Raw genomic sequence first — 22,064 nt, forward strand, 5'->3', positions numbered from 1 at the left:
TCCCCATATAAACCCCATATAACCCCATATATCCCCCATATAACCCCATATATCCCCTATATAACCCCATATAACCCCATATATCCCCTATATAACCCCATATAACCCCATATAACCCCATATATCCCCTATATACCCCCATATAACCCCATATAACCCCATATAACCCCTATATAACCCCATATAACCCCATATATCCCCTATATAACCCATATAACCCCATATAACCCCATATATCCCCCCATATCCCCCCATATAACCCCATATATCCCCCATATAACCCCATATAACCCCATATCCCCCCATATAACCCCATATACCCCCCCTATAACCCCATATATCCCCTATAAAACCCCATATAACCCCATATATCCCCCATATAACCCCATATATCCCCCATATAACCCTATATCCCCCCCATATAACCCCATATATCCCCTATATAACCCCATATAACCCCATATCCCCCATTACCCCATATAACCCCATATCCCCCCATATAACCCCATATATCCCCCATATATCCCTATAGGATCCCATATATCCCCCATATAACCCTATAGGATCCCATATATCCCCTATATAACCCCATATCCCCCCATATATCCCCCATATAACCCTATAGGATCCCATATAATCCCATATAACCCCTCACAGGCTGGCACTGCTCCTGGCTCAGCTTGGTGTGTTGGTTATACCCCCCATATAACCCCATATAACCCCATATCCCCCCCATATAACCCCACAACTGACCCTATAACCCCATATATCCCCTATATAACCCCATATAACACCATATCCCCCCATATAACCCCATATCCCCCCCATATAACCCCATATCCCCCCCATATCCCCCCATATCCCCCATATAACCCCATATCCCCCCCATATATCCCCCATGTAACCCCATATATCCCCTATATAATCCCATATAACCCCATATATCCCCCCATATATCCCCTATATGACCCCATATAACCCCATATATCCCCTATATAACCCCATATATCCCCCATATAACCCCACATATCCCCTATATAACCCCATATAACCCCATATCCCCCCCCTATAACCCCATATAACCCCCATATCCCCCCATATAACCCCATATACCCCCCCTATAACCCCATATATCCCCTATAAAACCCCATATAACCCCATATATCCCCCATATAACCCCATATCCCCCCATATAACCCCATATATCCCCCATATAACCCCATATCCCCCATATCCCCCCATATAACCCCATATATCCCCTATATAACCCCATATAACCCCATATCCCCCCATATATCCCCCATATAACCCTATAGGATCCCCCATATCTCACAGGCTGGCACTGCTCCTGGCTCAGTTTGCCGTCCTTGTCCTCGGGCAGACACTCCAAGGCGTCGAAGTACAACCACTGCTTGATGGGCGTGAACTTCCCCGACACCGCCTGAACAGCCAATGGGAAACCACCGGAAACAACGGGGAGCCAATCAGAAGCAGAGGGAACCAAAGGGAGCCAATAGGAAACGATCAGAAGCAGAGAGAGCCAATGGGAACCAATTGGAATCACAGGGAGCCAACAAGAACCAATGGGAACCAGAGGGAGCCAATGGGAATCAATCAGAACCATAGTGCCCCCAACTGCCCCATAGGTCCCCATAGAGCCCCATAGATCCCCCCAACTGCCCCATAGAGTCCCATAGAGCCCCACAGATCCCCCCAACTACCCCATAGCGCCCCATAGATCCCCCCAACTGCCCCATAGAGCCCCATAGATCCCCTCAACTCCCCCACAGTGCCCCACAGAGCCCCATAGATCCCCCCAACTACCCCATAGATCCCCCCAACTGCCCCATAGAGCCCCATAGATCCCCCCAACTGCCCCATAGCGCCTCATAGAGCCCTATAGATCCCCCCAACTGCCCCATAGGTCCCCATAGAGCCCCATAGATCCCCCCAACTGACCCATAGAGCCCCATAGATCCCCCCAACTACCCCATAGCGGCCTATAGATCCCCCCAACTACACCATAGCACCCCATAGATCCCCCCAACTGCACCATAGGTCCCCATAGAGCCCCATAGATCCCCCCAACTACCCCATAGAGCCCCACAGACCCACCTTCATGACCTCCTGTGCCGCCAGCCCCCCAATGAAGGCGTTGACGGGCGCCAGGTCCCCCATGGCCTGATAACTGAGCTCCAGAACCACGTCCTCCTCCGGAACCGACCCACCCAGCAGCTCCCGGGTCAGAGCCAGAACCTCCTGAGCATCGCCCTGCAGGGGATGGGGGCAATGGGGTCAATGGGGTAATGGGGGCTATGGGGGTAATGGGGGCTATGGGGGTAATGGGGGCTATGGGGGTAATAGGGGCTATGGGGGTAATGGGGGCTATGGGGGTAATGGGGGCTATGGGGGTAATAGGGGATGTGGGGGTAATTGGGGCTATGGGGGTAATAGGGGCTATGGGGGTAATGGGGGCTATGGGGGTAATGGGGTCAATGGGGGTAATGGGGACTATGGGGGTAATAGGGGCTATGGGGGTAATGGGGCTATGGGGGTAATGGGGGCTATGGGGGTAACGGAGTCAATGGGGGTAATGGGGGCTATGGGGGTAATGGGGGCTAAGGGGGTAATAGGGGCTATGGGGGTAATGGGGTCAATGGGGGTAATGGGGGCTATGGGGGTAATGGGGGCTATGGGGGTAATGGGGGCTATGGGGGTAATAGGGTCAGTGGGGGTAATGGGGTCAATGGGGGTAATGGGGTCAATGGGGGTAATAGGGGCTATGGGGGTAATGGGGGCTATGGGGGTAATGGGGGCTATGGGGGTAATAGGGTCAATGGGGGTAATAGGGGCTATGGGGGTAATGGGGTCAATGGGGGTAATGGGGTCAGTGGGGGTAATGGGGGCTATGGGGGTAATGGGGGCTATGGGGGTAATGGGGGCTATGGGGGCTATGGGGGTAATGGGGGCTATGGGGGTAATGGGGGCTATGGGGGTAATAGGGACTATGGGGGTAATAGGGTCAATGGGGGTAATGGGGGCTATGGGGGTAATGGGGGCTATGAGGGTAATGGGGGCTATGGGGGTAATGGGGGCTATGGGGGTAATAGGGGCTATGGGGGTAACGGAGTCAATGGGGGTAATGGGGGCTATGGGGGTAATGGGGGCTATGGGGGTAATAGGGTCAATGGGGGTAATGGGGGCTATGGGGGTAATAGGGGCTATGGGGGTAATAGGGACTATGGGGGTAATAGGGTCAATGGGGGTAATGGGGGCTATGGGGGTAATAGGGGCTATGGGGGTAATAGGGACTATGGGGGTAATAGGGTCAATGGGGGTAATGGGGGCTATGGGGGTAATGGGGTCAATGGGGGTAATGGGGGCTATGGGGGTAATGGGGGCTATGGGGGTAATAGGGTCAATGGGGGTAATAGGGTCAGTGGAGATGATGGGGACTATGGGGTCAATGGGGGCATTGGGGTCAATAGGGGTAATGGGGGTGAATGGGGCACTGGGGTTACTGGGGGTAATGGGAGCAAGAGGGTCAATGGGGGTAATGGGGTCAATGGGGGTAATGGGGTCAATGGGGTCAATGGGGGCAATGGAGTCAATGGACCGACCCCAACCTCCCCATTCAGCCCATTCACTCCAATACCCCCATTCACCCCCATAGCCCCCATTCACCCCATTCACCCCATTACCTCCAATCGCCCCATTCACCCCATTCACCCTACTGACCCCATTCACCCCATTCACCCCATAGCCCCCATTCACGCCATGCACCCCATTCACTCCATTCACCCCAATACCCTCAATCACCCCATTCACCCCATAGCCCCCATTCACCCCACTCACCCCAGTATCTCCATTCACCCCATAGCCCCCATTCACCCCATTCACCCCATTGACCTCACTCACCCCATTACCCCCATTCACCCCACTGACCCCATTCACTCCATTCACCCCATAGCCCCCATTCACCCCATTCACTCCATTCACCCAATACCCCCATTCACCCCATTCACTCCATTACCCCATTCACCCCATTCACCCCATAGCCCCCATTCACCCCATAGCTCCCATTCACCCCATTCACCCCATTCAACCAATTGACCTCACTCACCCCAGTACCCCCATTCACCCCACTGACCCCATTCACTCCATTCACCCCATAGCTCCCATTCACCCCATTCACCCCATTACCCCCAATCACTCCATTCACCCCATAGCTCCCATTCACCCCATTCACCCCAATACCCCCATTCACCCCACTGCCCCCATTCACCCCAATCACCCCATTGACCTTACTCACCCCAACACCCCCATTGACCCCAATCACCCCATTCACCCCAATACCCTCAATCGCCCCATTCACCCCATTACCCCCATTGACTCCAATCACCCCATTCAAACCAACACCCCCATTCACCCCACTGACCCCATTCACCCCATTCATCCCAATCACCCCATAGCCCCCATTCACGCCATGCACCCCATTCACTCCATTCACCCCAATACCCTCAATCACCCCATTCACCCCCCAACACCCCCAATCACCCCAATCCCCCCATTGACCCCATAGCCCCCATTCACTCCATTCACTCCAATACCCCCATTCACCCCACTGCCCCCATTCACTACATTCACCCCAATCACCTCATTCACCTCATTCACCCCAATACCCCCATTCACCCCAATACCCCCATTCACCCCACTGACCCCATTCACCCCATTCACCCCAATACCCCCATACCCCCCATAGCCCCCATACACACGTGGTGCCGTGGCCGCGGGTAGTTGCCGTGCAGCTGCTGGTATCGGTGCAGCGCCTGCCAGGCTTGGTGCAGCAGCGCCGGTCTCTCGGCCTTCCCATAATCCGTCAGCAGCAGCTCCGGCTCCAACAGCGAATCACGGAGCCGCTTCTATGGGGGGGGGGGGGAAATAAAGGGGGGGGGGGATAAATAATGGGGGGGGGTATATAAATAATGGGGGGGGGTATATAAATAATGGGGGGGGGGATAAATAAGGGGGGGGTATAAATAAAGGAGGGATATAAATAAAGGGGGGGGTGGATAAATAAAGGGGGGGGTATAAATAAAGGGGGGGGTATATATAAAGGGGGGGTATAAATAAAGGGGGGTATATATAAAGGGGGGGTATAAATAAAGGGGGGGGTATAAATAAAGGGGGGGGTATATATAAAGGGGGGGGTATAAATAAAGGGGGGGTATATATAAAGGGGGGTATAAATAAAGGGGGGGTATATATAAAGGGGGGGGTATAAATAAGGGGGGGGTATAAATAAGGGGGGGGGGTATATATAAAGGAGGGGGCAATAAAGGGGGCGTAGGTATAAATAAGGGGGGGGCAATAATGGGGTGGTATAAATAAAGGAGGGGGGGTAAATAAAGGGGAGGGGGGATAAATAATGGGGGGGGTATAAATAAAGGGGGGGCAATAATGGGGGGGGTGCAAATAAAGGGGGGGGTATATATAAAGGGGGGCATTAATGGGGGGGTGGGGCACAAAAAGGAAGGGGGGAGGAAAATGGGAGGGGGTGGGGGGGAAGAAAATGAGGGGGGGCACAAAATGGGGGGGTTCAAACCCCACTATCCCACCCCAATCCCCCATAATCCCACAACATACCCCCTAATCTCCCCCTAATCCCACCCCAATCCCCCCTAATCACTCCTAATGCCAACCCAATCCCCCCTAATCCCACCCCAAACCCACCCCAATCCCCCACAATCTCCCCCTAATCCCACCCCAATCCCCCCAATACCCCTTAATCCCCACCCAAACCCCCATAATCCCTCCTCAATCCCCTCAATCCCCCCCATACCCCATAATCTCCCCATAATCCCCTTCCAATCCCCCTAATCCCACCCCAATCCCCCCCAATACCCCCTAATCTCATCCCTATGCCCCATAATCCCCCCTAATCCCACCCCAATCCCCCATAATCTCCCCTAATCCCCCATAAAATCCCCCTTAATCCCACCCCAATCCCCCATAAATCCCCCTTAATCTCCCCAATCCCCCATAATCTCCCCTAATCCCCCAATAAATCCCCTAATCCCACCCCAATATCCCCAATCCCCCATAATCTCCCCCAATCCCCCATAATCTCCCCTAATCCCCCATAATCTCCCCTAATCCCACCCCAATCCCCCATAATCTCCCCTAATCCCCCATAATCCCCCTAATCCCACCCCAATCCCCATAATCTCCCCTAATCCCCATAAATCCCCCCTAATCCCACCCCAATCCCCCATAATCTCCCCTAATCCCCCATAATCTCCCCAATCCCCCATAATCTCCCCTAATCCCACCCCAATCCCCCATAATCTCCCCTAATCCCACCCCAATTCCCCATAATCTCCCCCAATCCCCCATAAATCTCCTAATCCCACCCCAATCCCCCATAATCTCCCCTAATCCCCCATAAATCTCCTAATCCCACCCCAATCCCCCTAATCCCCCATAATCTCCCCCCAATCCCTCATAATTTCCCCCAATCCCCCATAATCTCCCTTAATCCCACCCCAATCCCCCATAAACCCCCCATAATCCCACCCCCATCCCCCATAAATCCCCCATAAATCCCCTAATCCCACCCCAATCCCTCATAAATCCCCCTAAATCCCACCTCAGCCCCCCCCAATCCCCCATAATCTCCCCTAATCCCCCATAAATCCCCCTTAATCCCACCCCAATCCCCCATAAATCCCCCATAAATCCCCCTTAATCCCAGCCCAATCCCCCCAATCCCCCTTAATCTCCCCCAATCCCTCATAATTTCCCCAATCCCCCATAAAATCCCCCCTAATCCCACCCCAATCCCCCATAAATCCCCCCTAATCCCACCCCAATCCCCCATAAATCCCCCCTAATCCCACCCCAATCCCCCATAAATCCCCCCTAATCCCACCCCAATCCCCCATAAATCCCCCTTAATCCCACCCCAATCCCCCATAATCTCCCCTAATCCCCCATAATCTCCCCTAATCCCACCCCAATCCCCCATAATCTCCCCCAATCCCCCATAAATCCCCCCTAATCCCACCCCAATCCCCCATAATCTCCCCTAATCCCCCATAAATCCCCTAATCCCACCCCAATCCCCCATAAATCTCCCCTTAATCCCACCTCAGCCCCCCCAATCCCCCATAATCTCCCCTAATCCCACCCCAATCCCCCTAATCCCCCATAATTTCCCCCAATCCCCCATAATCTCCCCTAATCCCCCATAAATTTCCTAATCCCACCCCAATGCCCCTAATCCCCCATAATCTCCCCCAATCCCCCATAAATCCCCCTTAATCCCACCTCAGCCCCCGCAATCCCCCATAATCTCCCCTAATCCCACCCCAATCCCCCTAATCCCCCATAATCTCCCCCCAATCCCCCATAATCTCCCCTAATCCCCCATAATCTCCCCTAGTCCCCATTAATCCCACCCCAATCCCCCATAATCTCCCCTAATCCCCCATAAATCCCCAAATCTCACCCCAATCCCCCCTAATCTCCCCTAATCCCACCCCAATCCCCCATAAATCCCCCATAATCCCACCCCAATCCCCCATAAATCCCCCTTAATCCCACCCCAATCCCCCATAATCTCCCCCAATCCCCCATAAATCCCCCCTAATCCCACCCCAATCCCCCATAATCTCCCCTAATCCCCCATAAATCCCCTAATCCCACCCCAATCCCCCATAAATCCCCCTTAATCTCACCCCAATCCCCCCAATCCCCCATAATCTCCCCCAATCCCCCATAATCTCCCCTAATCCCAACCCAATCCCCCATAATCTCCCCCACTCCCCCATAAATCCCCCCTAATCTCCCCCAATCCCCCCTAATCTCCCCCATTCATCCCATACAGTGACTCACAAAGCGGATGTGTTTGGGCATCTTGACCTGGGTGACGATCCCGCCCCGCACGTAGTCCCCGTAACTGCTGGTGTCCCCAATGCTGAACGTGTAGGGTCCTATGGGGGGATATGGGGTCAAAAAGGGACCCAGAGACCCCAAAAGGATCCAGAGACCCCAAATAGGATCCAGAGACCCCAAAAGGGACCCAAAGACCCCAAAAAGGACCCAGAGACCCCAAATAGGATCCAGTGGCCCCAAAAGGGACCCAAAGACCCCAAAAGGATCCAGAGACCCCAAAAAAGATCCAGAGACCCCAAAAGGGACATAAAGACCCCAAAAATGGACCCAAAGATCACTAAAAGGGACCCAGAGACCCCATAAAGGATCCAGAGACCCCAAAAAAGATCCAGTGGCCCCAAAAGGGACCCAAAGACCCCAAAAGGATCCAGAGACCCCAAATAGGATCCAGAGACCCCAAATAGGATCCAGTGGCCCCTAAAGGGAACCAAGGACCCCAAAAGAATCCAGAGACTCCAAAAAAGATCCAGAGACCCCAAAAGGATCTATTGACCCCAAACAGGATCCAGAGACCCCAAAAAGGGACATAAAGACCCCAAAAATGGACCCAAAGATCACTAAAAGGGATCCAGAGACCCTAAAAGGGACCTAAAGACCCCAAAAAGAAACCTAAAGACCCCAAAAAGAGACCCAAAGACCCCAAAACGGACCCAAAGACCCCAAAAGGATCCAGAGACCCCAAAATGGACCCAAAGACCCCAAAAGGATCCATTGACCCCAAATAGGATCCAGAGACCCCAAAAAGAAACCTAAAGACCCCAAAAAGAGACCCAAAGACCCCAAAATGGACCCAAAGACCCCAAAAGGATCCAGAGACCCCAAAAAGAAACCTAAAGACCCCAAAAAGAGACCCAAAGACCCCAAAACGGACCCAAAGACCCCAAAAGGATCCAGAGACCCCAAAAGGGACCCAAAGACCCCAAAACGAGACCCAGAAACACCAAAAGGGACCCAGAGACCCCAAAAAGGATTCAGAGACCCTAAAAGGAACCCAAAGGCCCCCATAAAGGATCCAGAGACCCTAAAAGGATCCAGAGACCCCAAAAGGGACCCAAAGACCCCAAAAGGATCCAGAGACCCCAAAAGGGACCCAAAGACCCCAAAACGAGACCCAGAAACACCAAAAGGGACCCAGAGACCCCAAAAAGGATCCAGAGACCCTAAAAGGAACCCAAAGGCCCCCATAAAGGAACCAGAGACCCCAAAAGGATCCAGAGACCCTAAAAGGAACCCAAAGGCCCCCATAAAGGATCCAGAGACCCCAAAAGGATCCAGAGACCCTAAAAGGAACCCAAAGGACCCCATAAAGGATCCAGAGACCCCAAAAGGATCCAGAGACCCTAAAAGGAACCCAAAGGACCCCATAAAGGATCCAGAGACCCCAAAAGGATCCAGAGACCCTAAAAGGAACCCAAAGGACCCCATAAAGGATCCAGAGACCCCAAAAGGATCCAGAGACCCTAAAAGGAACCCAAAGGACCCCATAAAGGATCCAGAGACCCCAAAAGGAATCAAGAGGTCCCAAATAGGATCCAGTGGCCCCTAAAGGGAACCAAGGACCCCAAAAGGATCCAGAGACCCCAAGAAGGACCCAAAGACCCCAAAAGGGACCCAAAGACCCCAAAAGGATCCAGAGACCCCAAAAAGAAACCTAAAGACCCCAAAAAGAGACCCAAAGACCCCCAAAACGGACCCAAAGACCCCAAGAAGGACCCAAAGACCCCAAAACGGGACCCAGAAACACCAAAAGGGACCCAGAGACCCCAAAAAGGATTCAGAGACCCTAAAAGGAACCCAAAGGCCCCCATAAAGGATCCAGAGACCCCAAAAGGATCCAGAGACCCTAAAAGGAACCCAAAGGCCCCCATAAAGGATCCAGAGACCCCAAAAGGATCCAGAGACCCTAAAAGGAACCCAAAGGACCCCATAAAGGATCCAGAGACCCCAAAAGGATCCAGAGACCCTAAAAGGAACCCAAAGGACCCCATAAAGGATCCAGAGACCCCAAAAGGATCCAGAGACCCTAAAAGGGAACCAAGGACCCCAAAAGGGACCCAGAGACCCCAAATGCAGCCTAAAGCCCCCAAAAAGAGACCTAAAAGGGATCCAGGTCCTAAAGATGACCCCAAAATGGCCCCAAATGCCCCCAAAAAGGCCCCAAATGACCCCAAAATGGCCCTAAATGCCCTCATTAAGGCCCCAAATGACCCCAAAATGGCCCCAAATGACCCCAAAAGGGACCTAAATGACCCTAAAAGGGCTCCAGGTCCTAAAGGTGACCCCCAAATGGCCCCAAATGCCCCCAAAAGGGCCCTAATTGAACCCATAAAGGGCCACAAAAAGACCCTAAATGACCCCATAAACGGCTCCAGGTGACCCTAAAAGGGATCCAGATCCTAAAGGTGACCCCAAAACAGATCCAGGTCCAAAACTGGACCCCAAAATGGCCCCAAATGACCCCATTAAGGCCCCAAATGCCCCCATTAAGACCCCAAATGACCCCATAAGGGACCTAAATGACCCTAAAAGGGCTCCAGGTCCTAAAGGTGGCCCCAAAATGGCCCCAAATGCCCCCATTAAGGCCCCAAATGACCCCAAAAGGGCCCTAAATGACCCCATAAAGGGCCCTAAAGGACCCTAAATGACCCCATAAACGGCTCCAGGTGACCCTAAAGGGGATCCAGGTCCTAAAGGTGACCCTAAAAGGCACCTAGGTCCAAAATCTGACCCCAAAATGGCCCCAAATGACCCCATTAAGGCCCCAAATGCCCCCAAAATGGCCCTAAATGAACCCATAAAGGGCCCTAAATGACCCTAAAAGGGCCCTAAATGACCCTAAAAGGGACCTAAATGACCCCAAAAGGGACCTAAATGACCCCATAAAGGGCTCCAGGTGACCCTAAAAGGGATCCAGGTCCTAAAAGTGACCCTAAAAGGCACCTAGGTCCAAAACTGGACCCCAAAATGGCCCCAAATGGCCCCATTAAGGCCCCAAATGCCCCCATTAAGACCCCAAATGTCCCCATAAGGGACCTTAATGACCCTAAAAGGGACATAAATAACCCTAAAAGGGCCCTAAAGGACCACAAAAGGACCCTAAATGACCCCATAAACGGCTCCAGGTGACCCTAAAAGGGATCCAGGTCCTAAAAGTGACCCTAAAAGGGATTCAGGTCCTAAAGGTGGCCCCAAAATGGCCCTAAATGCCCCCAAATGGCCCCATTAAGGCCCCAAATGACCCCAAAAGGGACCTAAATGACCCTAAAAGGGCTCCAGGTCCTAAAGGTGGCCCCAAAATGGCCCTAAATGACCCCAAAACGGCCCTAAATGACCCTAAAAGGGATCCAGGTCCTAAAGGTGACCCCAAAAGGCACCTAGGTCCAAAATCTGACCCCAAAATGGCCCCAAATGTGCCTTAAAGGACCCCAAATGCCCTCATTAAGGCCTTAAAGGACCCCATAAGGGCCTTAAAGGACCCCATTAAGGCCCCAAATGCCCCCATAAGGTTATAGGGTCGCACCAAGGACGCGGATCTCTATGGGGCCGCAGCTGTTGAGCTCCTCCATCCCCTCCACTTCAGTGACCCCAAAAGGCACCAGGTCCTAAAGGTGGCCCCAAAATGGCCCTAAATGACCCCAAAAGGGCCCGAAATGACCCCAAAAGGGCCCTAAATGACCCTAAAATGGCCCTAAATGACCCCATAAAGGGCTCCAGGTGACCCTAAAAGGGATCCAGGTCCTAAAAGTGACCCTAAAAGGGATTCAGGTCCTAAAGGTGGCCCCAAAATGGCCCCAAATGCCCCCAAAACGGCCCTAAATGAACCCATAAAGGGCCCTAAAGGACCACAAAAGGACCCTAAATGACCACATAAACGGCTCCAGGTGACCCTAAAAGGGCTCCAGGTCCTAAAAGTGACCCTAAAAGGCACCTAGGTCCAAAATCTGACCCCAAAATGGCCACAAATGTGCCTTAAAGGACCCCAAATGCCCCCATTAAGACCCCAAATGACCCCATAAGTGACCTTAATGACCCTAAAAGGAACCTAAATGACCCTAAAAGGGCTCCAGGTCCTAAAGGTGACCCCCAAATAGCCCTAAATGACCCCAAAAGGGACCTAAATGACCCTAAAATGGCCCTAAATGACCCCATAAAGGGCTCCAGGTGACCCTAAAAGGGAACTTAATGATCCTAAAAGTGACCCTAAAAGGGATTCAGGTCCTAAAGGTGGCCCCAAAATGGCCCTAAATGACCCCAAATGGCCCCATTAAGGCCCCAAATGCCCCCATTAAGACCCCAAATGACCCCATAAGGGACCTTAATGACCCTAAAAGGGCTCCAGGTCCTAAAAGTGACCCCAAAAGGCACCTAGGTCCAAAATCTGACCCCAAAATGGCCCCAAATGACCCATTAAGGCCTTAAAGGACCCCAAATGACCCCAAAAGGGCCTTAATAGGACCCCAAATGACCCCATAAGGTTATAGGGTCGCACCGAGGACGCGGATCTCTACGGTGACCCCAAAAGGCACCTAGGTCCAAAATCTGACCCCAAAATGGCCCCAAATGGCCCCATTAAGGCCCCAAATGACCCCAAAATGGCCTCAAATGGCCCCAAAATGGCCCTAAATGACCCCATAAAGGGCTCCAGGTGACCCTAAAAGGGATCCAGGTCCTAAAGGTGACCCTAAAAGGCACCTAGGTCCAAAACTGGACCCCAAAATGGCCTCAAATGGCCCCAAATGCCCCCATTAAGGCCCCAAATGGCCCCAAAATGGCCCCAAATGCCCCCATAAGGTTATAGGGCCGCACCGAGGACGCGGATCTCTATGGGGCCGCAGCTGTTGAGCTCCTCCATCCCCTCCACTTCAGTGACCCCAAAAGGCACCAGGTCCTAAAGGTGACCCCAAAATGGCCCTAAATGACCCCAAATGGCCCCATTAAGGCCCCAAATGCCCCCAAAATGGCCCTAAGTGAACCCATAAAGGGCCCTAAAGGACCCTAAATGACCCCATAAACGGCTCCAGGTGACCCTAAAAGGGATCCAGGTCCTAAAAGTGACCCCAAAAGGCACCTAGGTCCAAAATCTGACCCCAAAATGGCCCCAAATGACCCCATTAAGGCCCCAAATGCCCCCATTAAGACCCCAAATGACCCCATAAGGGACCTAAATGACCCTAAAAGGAACCTAAATGACCCTAAAAGGGATCCAGGTCCTAAAGGTGACCCTAAAAGGCACCTAGGTCCAAAATCTGACCCCAAAATGGCCTCAAATGGCCCTAAATGCCCCCATTAAGGCCCCAAATGACCCCATAAGGGCCTTAAAGGACCCTGAAATGGCCCCAATTGACCCTAAAAGGGACCTAAATGACCCTAAAAGGGCTCCAGGTCCTAAAGGTGGCCCCAAAATGGCCCCAAATGCCCCCATTAAGGCCCCAAATGACCCCATAAAGGGCCCTAAAGGCCCCAAATGACCCCATAAAGGGCCCTAAAGGACCCTAAATGACCCCATAAACGGCCCTAAAGGACCCTAAATGACCCCATAAACGGCTCCAGGTGACCCTAAAAGGGATCCAGGTCCTAAAAGTGACCCTAAAAGGCACCTAGGTCCAAAATCTGACCCCAAAATGGCCCTAAATGCCCCCATTAAGGTCTTAAAGGACCCCATTAAGACCCCAAATGACCCCAAAATGGCCCTAAATGACCCCAAATGGACCTAAATGACCCCAAAAGGGACCTAAATAAACCCATAAAGGGCCCTAAATGACCACAAAAAGACCCTAAATGACCCCATAAAGGGCTCCAGGTGACCCTAATAGGGCTCCAGGTCCTAAAGGTGACCCCAAAAGGCACTAAATTACCCCAAAAGGGACCTAAATGACCTAGAAGGGGCCTAAATGACCCTAAAAGGGACCTAAATGACCCTAAAAGGGCTCCAGGTCCTAAAGGTGGCCCCAAAATGGCCCCAAATGCCCCCATTAAGGCCCCAAATGCCCCCAAAATGGCCCTAAATGAACCCATAAAGGGCCACAAAAGGACCCTAAATGACCCCATAAACGGCTCCAGGTGACCCTAAAAGGGATCCAGGTCCTAAAAGTGACCCCAAAAGGCACCTAGGTCCAAAATCTGACCCCAAAATGGCCCTAAATGCCCCCAAATGGCCCCATTAAGACCCCAAATGACCCCATAAGGGACCTAAATGACCCCATAAAGGGCTCCAGGTGACCCTAAAAGGGGTCCAGGTCCTAAAGATGACCCCCAAATGGCCCTAAATGACCCCAAAAGGGACCTAAATGACCCTAAAAGGGCTCCAGGTCCTAACGGTGACCCCAAATGGCCCTAAATGACCCCAAAAGGGACCTAAATGACCCTAAAATGGCCCTAAATGAACCCATAAAGGGCTTCAGGTGACCCTAAAAAGGATCCAGGTCCTAAAAGTGACCCTAAAAGGGATTCAGGTCCTAAAGGTGGCCCCAAAATGGCCCTAAATGACCCCAAATGGCCCCATTAAGGCCCCAAATGCCCCCATTAAGACCCCAAATGACCCCATAAGGGACCTTAATGACCCTAAAAGGGACCTAAATGACCCTAAAAGGGCTCCAGGTCCTAAAGGTGACCCCAAAATGGCCCCAAATGCCCCCATTAAGGCCCCAAATGCCCCCATAAGGTTATAGGGTCGCACCGAGGACGCGGATCTCTATGGGGACGCAGCTGTTGAGCTCCTCCATCCCCTCCACTTCAGTGACCCCAAAAGGCACCAGGTCCTAAAGGTGGCCCCAAAATGGCCCAAAATGACCCCAAATGACCCCAAAATGGCCCCAAATGACCCCAAAAGGGACCTAAATGAACCCAAAAGGGACCTAAATGACCCTAAAAGGGCTCCAGGTCCTAAAGATGACCCCCAAATGGCCCTAAATGACCCCAAAAGGGCCCTAAATGAACCCATAAAGGGCCCTAATGACCCCAAAAGGGCCCTAAATGAACCCATAAAGGGCCCTAATGACCCCAAAAGGGCCCTAAATGACCCCATAAACGGCTCCAGGTGACCCTAAAAGGGATCCAGGTCCTAAAAGTGACCCCAAAAGGCACCTAGGTCCAAAATCTGACCCCAAAATGGCCTCAAATGGCCCCAAATGCCCCCATTAAGGCCCCAAATGACCCCATAAGGGACCTTAATGACCCTAAAAGGAACCTAAATGACCCTAAAAGGGCTCCAGGTCCTAAAGGTGGCCCCCAAATGGCCCTAAATGACCCCAAAAGGAACCTAAATGACCCTAAAAGGGATCCCGGTCCTAAAGGTGACCCCAAAAGGCACCTAGGTCCAAAATCTGACCCCAAATGGCCCCAAATGGCCCCATTAAGGCCCCAAATGACCCCAAAAGGGACCTTAATGACCCTAAAAGGGACCTAAATGACCCCATAAACGGCTCCAGGTGACCCTAAAAGGGATCCAGGTCCTAAAAGTGACCCTAAAAGGCACCTAGGTCCAAAATCTGACCCCAAAATGGCCCCAAATGTGCCTTAAAGGACCCCAAATGCCCCCATTAAGACCCCAAATGACCCCATAAGGGACCTTAATGACCCTAAAAGGGACCTAAATGACCCTAAAAGGGCTCCAGGTCCTAAAGGTGACCCCAAAATGGCCCTAAATGACCCCAAAAGGGACCTAAATGACCCCATTAAGGCCCCAAATGCCCCCATTAAGGCCTTAAAGGACCCCATAAGGGCCTTAAAGGACCCCATTAAGGCCCCAAATGCCCCCATAAGGTTATAGGGTCGCACCGAGGACGCGGATCTCTATGGGGCCGCAGCTGTTGAGCTCCTCCATCCCCTCCACTTCAGTGACCCCAAAAGGCACCAGGTCCTAAAGGTGACCCCAAAATGGCCCTAAATGACCCCAAAAGGAACCTAAATGACCCCAAAAGGGCCCTAAATGAACCCATAAAGGGCCCTAAAGGACCCCAAAAGGACCCTAAATGACCCCATAAACGGCTCCAGGTGACCCTAAAAGGGATCCAGGTCCTAAAGGTGACCCTAAAAGGCACCTAGGTCCAAAATCTGACCCCAAAATGGCCCCAAATGGCCCCATTAAGGCCCCAAATGCCCCCATTAAGACCCCAAATGACCCCATAAGGGACCTAAATGACCCTAAAAGGGCTCCAGGTCCTAAAGGTGACCCCAAAATGGCCCTAAATGACCCCAAAAGGAACCTAAATGACCCCATTAAGGCCCCAAATGCCCCCATTAAGGCCTTAAAGGACCCCATAAGGGCCTTAAAGGACCCCATTAAGGCCCCAAATGGCCCCAAAATGGCCCCAAATGTCCCCATAAGGTTATAGGGTCGCACCGAGGACGCGGATCTCTATGGGGCCGCAGCTGTTGAGCTCCTCCATCCCCTCCACTTCAGCGACCCCAAAAGGAACCAGGTCCTAAAGGTGGCCCCAAAATGGCCCTAAATGACCCCAAAACGGCCCTAAATGACCCCAAAATGGCCCTAAATGACCCCAAAATGGCCCCAAATGACCCTAAAAGGGACCTAAATGACCCCATAAACGGCTCCAGGTGACCCTAAAAGGGATCCAGGTCCTAAAAGTGACCCTAAAAGGCACCTAGGTCCAAAATCTGACCCCAAAATGGCCCCAAATGCCCCCATTAAGACCCCAAATGACCCCAAAATGGCCTCAAATGGCCCAAAATGGCCCCAAAATGGCCCCATAAGGTTATAGGGTCGCACCGAGGACGCGGATCTCTATGGGGCCGCAGCTGTTGAGCTCCTCCATCCCCTCGACTTCGGTGAAGGTGACGAAGTCCCCGCTCTCAAATCCATGTCGGGCCTCATCCAGACACGTCACCTCCCCTGGGTTCCCCTATAAGGATATAGGATTTATATAGGGGGTATAGGACATCCTAAATACCCTATAAGGGAATAATGGCCCCAAACACCATATAGGAGCCCCCAAATTCAATATAGGACTCACAAATACCCTATAGGACCCCCCATATCCCCTATAGGACCCCCATTTTACCCTATAGGATCCCCATATCTCCCCCTATATCCCCCCATATCCCCTATAGGACCCCCATATCCCCTATGGGGCCCCCATATACCCTATAGGACCCCCATATCCCCTATAGGACCCCCATTTTACCCTATAGGACCCCCATATCCCCTACAGAACCCCCATATCCCCTATAGGACTCCACTTTACCCTATAGGACCCCCATATCCCCTATAGGGCCCCCATATCCCCTATAGGACCCCCATATCCCCTATAGGGGCCCCCAATTCCCCCATATCCCTTATAGGACCCCTATATTCCTTATAGGGCCCCCAATTCCCCCATATCCCCTATAGGACCCCCATATCCCCTACAGAACCCCCATATCCCCTATAGGACCCCGCTTTACCCTATAGGACCCTCATATCCCCTACAGAACCCCCATATCCCCTATAGGACCCCACTTTACCCTATAGAACCCCCACATCCCCTATAGGACCCCACTTTACCCTATAGGATCCCCATATCCCCTATAGAATGCCCATATCCCCCCCATATCCCCTATAGGACCCCCACTTTACCCTATAGGACCCCCATACCTCCTATAGGACCCCATTTTACCCTATAGGACCCCACTTTACCCTATAGGGCCCCCATATCCCCTATAGGACCCCCACTTTACCCTATAGGACCCCCATATCCCCTATAGGGTCCCCATATCCCCTACAGAACCCCCATATCCCCTATAGGATGCCCATATCCCCCCCATATCCCCTATAGGACCCCCACTTTACCCTATATGACCCCCATATTCCCCCCATATCCCCTATAGGACCCCCATATCCTCCCCATATCCCCTATAGGGCCCCCATATCCCCTATAGGACCCCTATATCCCCTATATGACCCCCATATCCCCCCCATATCCCCTATAGGGCCCCCATATCCCCTATAGGGCCCCCATATCCCCCCCGTATCCCCTATAGGGCCCCCATATCCCCTATAGGACCCCCATATCCCCCCCATATCCCCTATATGACCCCCATATCCCCCCCATATCCCCTATAGGGCCCCCATATCCCCCCCATATCCCCTATAGGACCCCCATATCCCCCCCATATCCCCTATAGGGCCCCCATAACCCCTATATGACCCCCATATCCCCCCCATATCCCCTATAGGGCCCCCATATCCCCTATATGACCCCCATATCCCCCCCATATCCCCCATATCCCCCCCATATCCCCTATATGACCCCCATATCCCCCCCATATCCCCTATAGGGCCCCCATATCCCCCCCATATCCCCCCCATATCCCCTATAGGGCCCCCATATCCCCTATAGGGCCCCCATATCCCCCATATCCCCCCCATATCCCCTATAGGGCCCCCATATCCCCCATATCCCCCCCATATCCCCTATAGGGCCCCCATATCCCCTATAGGGCCCCCATATCCCCCATATCCCCCCCATATCCCCTATAGGGCCCCCATATCCCCTATAGGGCCCCCATATCCCCCATATCCCCCCCATATCCCCTATAGGATCCCCCATATCCCCTATAGGGCCCCCATATGTTACCTTGGTGACCATGGACACCATGGCGCTCAGCGGCTGCTCCCCATTGGGGTCGGTCACCACCAGGTCGTCCCCAAAGTCACAGAACAGCTGCCTATGGGGGCAATGGGGATATAGGGGATTTATAGGGGATATAGGGGATTTATAGGGGTTATAGGGGATCCTATAGGGGATATAGGGGATTTATAGGGGATAGAGGGGATTTATAGGGGATATAGGGGATTTATAGGGGATATAGGGGGGTCCTATAGGGGATATAGGGGATTTATAGGGGATATAGGGGATTTATAGGGGATATAGGGGGGTCCTATAGGGGATATAGGGGATCCTATAGGGGATATAGGGGATATAGGGGATTTATAGGGGATATAGGGGATCCTATAAGGGATATAGGGGGATCCTATAGGGGATATAGGGGATTTATAGGGGATAGAGGGGATTTATAGGGGATATAGGGGGATCCTATAGGGGATATAGGGGATTTATAGGGGATAGAGGGGATTTATAGGGGATATAGGGGGATCCTATAGGGGATATAGGGGATTTATAGGGGATATAGGGGATAGAGGGGATTTATAGGGGATATAGGGGGATTTATAGGGGATATAGGGGATTTATAGGGGATATAGGGGATTTATAGGGGATATGGGGGATTTATAGGGGATATGGGAGTCCTATAGGGGATATAGGGGATCCTATAGGGGATATAGGGGATTTATAGGGGATATAGGGGATTTATAGGGGATATAGGGGATTTATAGGGGATTTATAGGGGATATAGGGGATTTATAGGGGATATAGGGGGTCCTATAGGGGATATAGGGGATTTATAGGGGATATAGGGGATTTATAGGGGATTTATAGGGGATAGAGGGGATTTATAGGGGATATAGGGGGGTCCTATAGGGGATATAGGGGATTTATAGGGGATATAGGGGGATCCTATAGGGGATATAGGGGATTTATAGGGGATATAGGGGGTTTATAGGGGATATAGGGGATTTATAGGGGATAGAGGGGATTTATAGGGGATATAGGGGATCCTATAGGGGAAATAGGGGATCCTATAGGGGATATAGGGGATTTATAGGGGATAGAGGGGATTTATAGGGGATAGAGGGGATTTATAGGGGATATAGGGGGGTCCTATAGGGGATATAGGGGATTTATAAGGGATATAGGGGATTTATAGGGGATATAGGGGATTTATAGGGGATATAGGGATCTATGGGGTGTCTATGGGGCAGCTATGGGGTGTCTATGGGGTCCCTATGGGGTCTCTTTGGGGTGTCTATGGGGCAGCTATGGGGTCCCTATGGGGCAGCTATGGAGTATCTATGTGGTCCCTATGGGGCAACTATGGGGTATCTATGGGGTGTCTATGGGGCAGCTATGGGGCAGCTATGGGATATCTATGGGGTGTCTATGGGGCAGCTATGGGGTCTCTATGGGGTGTCTATGGGGTGTCTATGGGGCAGCTATGGGGTCTCTATGGGGTGTCTATGGGGTGTCTATGGGGCAGCTATGGGGTCGCTATGGGGTATCTATGGGGTCTCTATGGGGCAGCTATGGGGCAGCTATGGGGTGTCTAATGGGCAGCTATGGGGCAGCTATGGCGTATCTATGGGGCAGCTATGGGGTGTCTATGGGGTGTCTATGGGGCAGCTATGGGGTATCTATAGGGCAGCTATGGGGTGTCTATGGGGCAGCTATGGGGTATCTATAGGGCAGCTATGGGGCAGCTATGGGGTGTCTATGGGGCAGCTATGGGGTATCTATAGGGCAGCTATGGGGCAGCTATGGCGTATCTATGGGGCAGCTATGGGGTGTCTATGGGGCAGCTATGGGGTATCTATAGGGCAGCTATGGGGCAGCTATGGGGCAGCTATGGGGTGTGCACAGACCCGAACAGTCCCCTGGTATCAGCCACCACCAACTGGATCCCGCGGCGATGGCAGAAATCCCCGACCCACAACTGCTCCTCCAGGGGGGAGTTGGTCAGAACCACCACCTGCAATTAATTAATAACTGTTAATTAATAACAATTAATTAATAGGAATTTGGGAGGTAAATAATGGGGGATGGGGGCAGTTATGGGGCGGCTATGAGGCATCTATGGGGTCTCTAAGGGGCAGCTATGGGGCAGCTATGGGGCAGCTATGGGGCGGCTATGAGGCATCTATGGGGTCTCTAAGGGGCAGCTATGGGGCAGCTATGGGGCGGCTATGGGGCAGCCATGGGATATCTATGGGGCGGCTATGGGGTATTAATAGGGTATCTATGGGGTCCGTATGGGGCAGCTATGGGACATTTATGGGGCGGCTATGGGGTATTAATAGGGTCTCTATGGGGTCTCTATGGGGCATCTATGGGGCATCTATGGGTTATTAATAGGGTCTCTATGGTGTGGCCATGGGGCAGCTATGGGGCAGCAATTGTGTTTCTATGGGGCATCTATGGGACATCTATGGGGTATTAATAGGGTCTCTAAGGGGTCTCTATGGGGCAGCTATGGGGCATCTATGGTGTCTCTAAGGGGCATCTATGGGGCAGCTATGGGGCGGCTATGGGGCAGCTATGGGGCATCTATGGGGTCTCTATGGGGCAGCTATGGGGTCTCTAAGGGGCATCTATTGGGCAGCTACGGGGCGGCTATGAGGCAGCTATGGGGTCTCTATGGGGCAGCTATGGGGCAGCTATGGGGTCTCTATGGGGCAGCCATGGGGTCTCTAAGGGGCATCTATGGGGCGGCTATGGGGCAGCTATGGGGTCTCTATGGGGCAGCTATGGGGTCTCTAAGGGGCATCTATGGGGTCTCTATGGGGTCTCTATGGGGTCTCTATGGGGCAGCTATGGGGTCTCTATGGGGCAGCCATAGGGTACCTGGAAGGGCTGCAGCAGCTCCTCGCTGAGCGGCTCCCAGCTGCTGCTGACCCCCACGCGTGCTATGAGGCATCTATGGGGTCTCTATGGGGCATCTATGAGGCATCTATGGGGTCTCTATGGGGCAGCTATGGGGCATCTATGGGGTAGCTATGGGGCAGCTATGGGGCAGCCATGGGGTCTCTAAGGGGCAGCTATGGGGCAGCTATGGGGTCTCTATGGGGACTCTAAGGGGCATCTATGGGGCATCTATGGGGCAGCTATGGGGCAGCTATGGGGCAGCTATGGGGTAGCTATGGGGCAGCTATGGGGCAGCTATGGGGCAGCTATGGGGCAGCTATGGGGTACCTGGAAGGGCTGCAGCAGCTCCTCGCTGAGCGGCTCCCGGCTGCTGCTGACCCCCACGCGTGCTATAAGGCATCTATGGGGTCTCTAAGGGGCATCTATGGGGCAGCTATGGGGCAGCTATGGGGCAGCTATGGGGCGGCTATGGGGCAGCTATGGGGCATCTATGGGGTCTCTATGGGGCAGCTATGGGGTCTCTAAGGGGCATCTATTGGGCAGCTATGGGGCGGCTATTGGGCAGCTATGGGGCGGCTATGAGGCAGCTATGGGGTCTCTATGGGGCAGCTATGGGGCAGCTATGGGGTCTCT

The 22,064-nt window shown here is 52.7% G+C and overlaps 1 protein-coding gene across 1 annotated transcript in view; it reads right to left on the reverse strand.

Annotated features, from left to right (window-relative positions):
- Positions 1–1,309: 1,309 nt before the first annotated feature.
- The window catches only part of LOC146751053 (ubiquitin-like modifier-activating enzyme 1), a gene marked incomplete at its 3' end in the record, with an annotated part of 39,364 nt that continues 18,609 nt past the window's right edge, over positions 1,310–22,064 (reverse strand). Inside the window, exons 6-12 of the mRNA XM_085535710.1 lie at positions 20,432–20,538; positions 18,531–18,621; positions 16,685–16,817; positions 7,897–7,994; positions 4,776–4,922; positions 2,116–2,271; positions 1,310–1,441 (exon numbers count right to left, since the gene is read on the reverse strand). Of these exons, the coding sequence (XP_085391836.1) occupies positions 1,310–1,441; positions 2,116–2,271; positions 4,776–4,922; positions 7,897–7,994; positions 16,685–16,817; positions 18,531–18,621; positions 20,432–20,538 (864 nt within the window). The remainder of the gene's footprint in view (positions 1,442–2,115; positions 2,272–4,775; positions 4,923–7,896; positions 7,995–16,684; positions 16,818–18,530; positions 18,622–20,431; positions 20,539–22,064) is intronic.

Source organism: Coturnix japonica, unplaced genomic scaffold, assembly GCF_054131305.1.
Source record: "Coturnix japonica strain WE unplaced genomic scaffold, WE-NBRP24 Scf158, whole genome shotgun sequence".
NCBI lineage: Eukaryota > Metazoa > Chordata > Aves > Galliformes > Phasianidae > Coturnix > Coturnix japonica.